Source organism: Amaranthus tricolor, chromosome 9 (assembly GCF_026212465.1).
Source record: "Amaranthus tricolor cultivar Red isolate AtriRed21 chromosome 9, ASM2621246v1, whole genome shotgun sequence".
NCBI classification, from domain to species: Eukaryota; Viridiplantae; Streptophyta; class Magnoliopsida; order Caryophyllales; family Amaranthaceae; genus Amaranthus; species Amaranthus tricolor.
In genome coordinates this window covers 27,367,131-27,372,597 of record NC_080055.1, presented here as the reverse complement: position 1 = coordinate 27,372,597, position 5,467 = coordinate 27,367,131, and the positions used below count along the sequence as shown (strand labels likewise).

The window sequence follows — 5,467 nt, the reverse complement described above, 5'->3', positions numbered from 1 at the left end:
TAAAAGGAATTTGTCATTTGTAAGTGCAAAATTGAAATTTAGGGTTACCAAAACAAAGAAATTGAATGAGAAAAAAAAAAAAAATTTAAGTTGATGAAGATATGTTAAATGTTAAGGGATGAAATTGAATGAGAAAAAAAAAATTAAAACTCAAACTTTGAGCTACTGTAACAATGGAGGAAGAGAATAGGATGAGTTAGAGTAAAAGATGAAGAAGAAGGAGAAGAGAGAAAGGTAATTGAGAAAGAAGATTTAAATGAAAAACTCAAAAAAAAAACTAAAAAAAAAATTAAAATAAAAAAAGGAAAGTCAAAGGTAAAAACATTGGCCAACGGGTTATTTTGTACGGATACGATCACCTGGCTTGAATAGTGGTGAAAAATCAACTTTAGAGGCTGTAATTCACTAAAAAAAAAATCAAAATTATAATTCGTAAAACCATCAAACATTAAAGCGCTGTAATTCGCAATTAATTCTTATATTAAAATCTTACTCATTTAAACCATAATAGATCAATTCAATACAATTTGCTAGATCTTTTTATCTACGAAGTAAATATAACACCCAAATTTGTTTGGGTGTTACGGTTAAAGTTGAATGGTAGCTAATATTAAGAGCGAGTGTTTACACGCTAAGTAAACTATAGTTTTTTTTAGAAAAAAAAAAAAAGAATAAAATAGATCAAAATATGAGTAATATATAATTGCAAAAATATACCAAAGATGACATAAATTTGGGTCGTTTTGAGGCCTATTAAAGTTGGACCATAGTTGTATTATAGCTTGCATTCATTCAAGCCCCATCTTATTTAAGAGGACATTGGATTTGAGAAAAAAAAAATACAAAAAATGAGGAAAACCCCCACGATTCATATTCCTTTTAACGGCTCTTTTTGTTAGTGATATTAAATGGTGGTAATGAGAAGATTTATTGTATAAAATTTTATTAAAAGTTTCATGTCATTCCCATGATGATGAGACTTAAATCACAATAAAGTTTTTTTTGTTTACAAATTTTTATTACCACCTAATACCACCAATTCTAATGGTAATATATTAGAATGAAGTTTGACAAGCATGACCATCAAGGTAGCCATGAGATTTTTCAACCAAAATTACACTAATTTTTCATTCTCTCTCACTATCACCATTTATTACTACCTATCAAACGATCCGTAAGTAATTTGTGTTTTGTGATAGAGTTAGCAAATTCGACTAAATAGTGTACTTGTTACATTATCTTTTATATACATGACTCATCCATAATAACCGACAAAAATCTACTCCCTCTGTATTAATTTATTGGTTAACTTTAATCACAAGTTTGATCGAGATGGTAATAAATCGATTGACTTATTTTATATGAGACCGTTTTACCATGAGACGAGTTCATATAATTAGTTTATTTCTTTAATTGTTTACCTTAAAATAGTTAATGATCACTTTAACACACTAAATATATGTAACTTAATGTAATACAAATTAGCTTACTATAAAATCATCTCATCTCAAAATTTGTGTAAATGAGTAGGTGAGACCTCTACTTGGTTATAGCCTTATAGGTATGGGTATCACGATTCGAAGACGCGTAAATATAACACATACCCAAACCCAACTGGCCAACTTCCATGATGTGGAAAATCACACGTTATGAACACAACTCATCCACATCTCGAATCTCATTCCATTCCTCCGATCTCCAAACTACTCATTGAGTCTCGTCAAATTTGCTAGCAAATAAAAAAAAAATAATAAAAGTGATATTTTATAGTAACGTGAAAAAAATATGTATATAAAACTGAAAAAGCAAGTTAAAAGATAATGAAAATCAAACGCCGATTATGAATTATCGTCAAAAATAATACAAATTTAATAAAACGTACTTTTTCGATTCTAAAATACTTGTTATATTATAATTATTGACATTATGAAGGAAGAGAAAAATTTATAGCTGTCTCCCTTTTTTTCTATCTTCTCTCTCTAAAAACTTTAATCTCTATAGTTGGTGTGGGGCTATCAACAACCTTTTGGTTGATAGTAAGTCCTTAATTTTTCTGTTTTAAGCCTTTTCAATATGATTAGAATAAATTTTTGTCCTCCTCCTATAAGAGAGTTATTCTATCCATTCATTGGGTTGATTCTACCCATATATAGGGTTTTAATCTCTTTCCCCGTGAGAGTTTGGGGTTATGAATTTTGGTTTCTAGTTGATTTGTTGGTATAGATTAATGCGATAATGCAGCAAATACCAAAATTGCAATTACCATCAACTACATCAAATTCAATTCTATCTCAAGACTACAACAGATCGAAAGACCCCCTCGTAGAAGGCTGTATAAAACAGCGATGTGGAATAGGATATTCAAAATTGTTAGATCTCATACACAACGATTGTTGTTTTGTTAATTTTGAATTATTTTTGTCAAAGTTGTTATGTATTTGCTAATTTTTATCTCTGATGTAGATGTCGTATGATTCTTTATTAATGAATCAGGTATTCAAAAAAATAGTTATTGACATTATTTATCGTTCAAGTTCATTTTATATAACGCGGCTAATGTTTAACTTTTTATGAGCGGGATACACTAGGTATGATGATGATGATTATGATGATGCGGCTAATGTTTAAAAAAAGTATAGTTAAGTGAAATTTTGTTTAAAATCGTCTAATCGTATATTTTCATAATATGAACTTTTTTATGATTTTAAGTTGTGCATATTTCAATATAAATATAATAAGACTAACATATTAATTGTGTAAAAAGTGAAATATATAAAGTAGTATAATGGTAAAAAAATTATTAAAAAGATGGGGCAAATTTGGTATTAGGGGGGGAGTAACAACCTATTTAATGCTTTCCCAACATTTACAATCACCAACCAACTGCTCTATCAACAAAATAAATTCCATACCCTTTGAAAACCCAACTATCAACACCGCAACCCATTCAAAAACTCTTCTATATAAACAAACCCATTTTACTCAATCACTCATCTTCCCTACTACACCCCCAAATCTTCCATTACAACCCTAAAAACACTTGAAAAATGTCCGCCCAATTCATCGAAAAACACCGCGAAAATGCGGAAGTATACACTGGTGCAGAGATATGTAAGCAAAAATCACTAGAACTTTTGCTAGAAATCAACATGCCAAACGGCCTTCTACCGATGAATGATATAGAAGAAGTAGGTTACAATCGGACTACCGGATTTGTATGGCTGATTCAGAAAAAAGCGATCCAGCATAAGTTCGAGAAGATCGGGAAATTGGTATCATATGATACTCATGTGACAGCGTTTGTTGAGAATCAAAAGATGAAGAAAGTTCATGGAGTAAAAGCTAAAGAACTATTGATATGGATTACTCTTAATGAGATCTATATTGATGATCCTAGTTCTGGTAAAATTACTTTTGGTACTCCTACTGGTATTTCTCGATCTTACCCTATTTCTGCGTTTGAGGTTGAACAAAAAGAAAAGGAAAACGAGAAGGAAGCAGAGGAGAAGAAATGAAAAAAAAAAAATTGTCATATTCAATTAAAATAATAATAAAAAAATATTTGGATAAATTTTATGAGACAGAGGAGTAATTTTTAATTGTTTTTTTTTTGTGTGTGACTTATATGAAAGAACAAAGACGTATAGTAGTACTTATTTGTAATCACGTATACTCTTATTTAGTTGATGTATTAAATGCTTTTAATGTTGTAAAAAAACTATGTTTAAATTAATTTATATGTATTTCTTACGTCATTTAAGTTATGTGATCTTTATTTTATTTATTAATACTATTAATCAATATGTTTTGTGGAGTACTATTTTGTTTTATTGAGTTAGTAGCAAATATAGATAATGTGTTTTTAAAAAGAATATGGATATTTTATATTTGTTATTTGATAATAAGTAAAGAGAGAATTAATTGGGTGAATGATATTTAAAGAACGTAAAAATGCATTAATGTTATTAAAAGAAAGTGGTGAGTCATTATCTAAATTTAAAAAATGTAAAATGGGTGTGACATACCAAAATAGTAAATGTAAGTAATGCTAAATAAATGGTTACAATAGATGCACTTTTCAAAAGTAAAAATAGTGTAAAGTGAGTGAGACGGATAAAAAAAAAATAAAAAAGAAAAGAAGCTGGTAAATAAGTATAGATGAAGGAGAGAGAAGGCGAGGGAAGAGAATTTGGATGACATAGGTAAGGTAAAAAATTATTACGCTGAGTCAACGGTCATTAAAAAGTCTAATCATCAGATTTCGATGATATGGTTACAATAGATAATTCTGAAAAACGGACTTTGCGGCTATAATTTAGTTGACTTAAACTTTACGGCTATAATTTATAAATGATTCTGAAAAATTTGTTGGATATTAAAGTTAACAGTAACACCACTAGCTTTTTTAACATTAAAAGTCTCATTTAGACTTGTGCAATGGGTCGAATAGGGTTTGGACTGGACTCAAATAAAAATGGGTCAAGTTGGGACGAACTCAAATAAAATGGTTCAAATGGGTCGGGTCCTTTAGCCTCGCTTTGTTTTGGGCTGACTTGTTTATAGTTTATTTTTTAATTCAAATAAATATGTCAGATTGAGGCTAATGCCTTATAACTTAATTACTTCTTTTTGTCCATTATAATTAAACTATTGATGATTATAAATCTATAATACTCCCTCCTATTCACCTTAAGAGTCCTATTTGACTTTTCACGGATTTTAAGGAGAGTCAAAAGTGGGACTCTAAGGGTAGAAAAAAGAGTGGTATTATGGATTTTTAATGTAAGGGAGGAAAATTAGTATGGGTAAATAGAGGGTATAATTAAAAATAGGATAAAACTACTAAGGGCATAAAAGTCAAAAACCCATACCAAAAATAAAAATCGGACAATTAAGGTGACTTAACCATAAAGGAAAATGAGACACATAAGCTGAATAGGAGGGAGTAATATATTATAGTTCAAGAAAAATAAAAGGCGCATCTAAGGCTTGTATAAAACCCAGTTTAATCCACATTTTTAATGGTCAAATCCAAGCCTTCAATAGGTCTCATTCTGTTGCCCAACTCAAGTCACAACTGGGGATGATTTTTACTTTAGGTAACAAGTGGTAACATTAAATATAATCTAGATTTCATTAGTATTCTTTACTCGTTATTAATATAGTTTTTTTTGTATTTATTGGTTTTGGTGCAAAAAATTTTTCAAACCCTAAAAAAACCATTTAACAATCAATCACACATTTAAAACAAATACTTTTATGTGTTTCAAAAAGCTTTAGGAATGACATTAATTAAAATAGAATCATTAATAAAAACATCATTAAAGTCTTAGACTTTTATAAATTTTAATCACGAAATTTAATTTTTTAGTTGTAAACACCTTAGTCAACTAAAAGTAAAGGCATTGTAGGCAAGTCAAATTATCTAGAATAATCTAATACTTTTATGATTTTTTTATAATAATCT

At 29.0% G+C, this 5,467-nt stretch overlaps 1 protein-coding gene across 1 annotated transcript; it reads left to right on the top strand.

The window, feature by feature from the left end:
* Window positions 1-2,873: 2,873 nt before the first annotated feature.
* Window positions 2,874-3,755, top strand: LOC130824282 (uncharacterized). Its single transcript, XM_057689221.1, has one exon. The coding sequence runs from the start codon at window positions 3,048-3,050 to the stop codon at window positions 3,513-3,515; it is 468 nt and encodes a 155-aa protein (XP_057545204.1). The 5' UTR covers window positions 2,874-3,047; the 3' UTR covers window positions 3,516-3,755.
* Window positions 3,756-5,467: the final 1,712 nt, after the last annotated feature.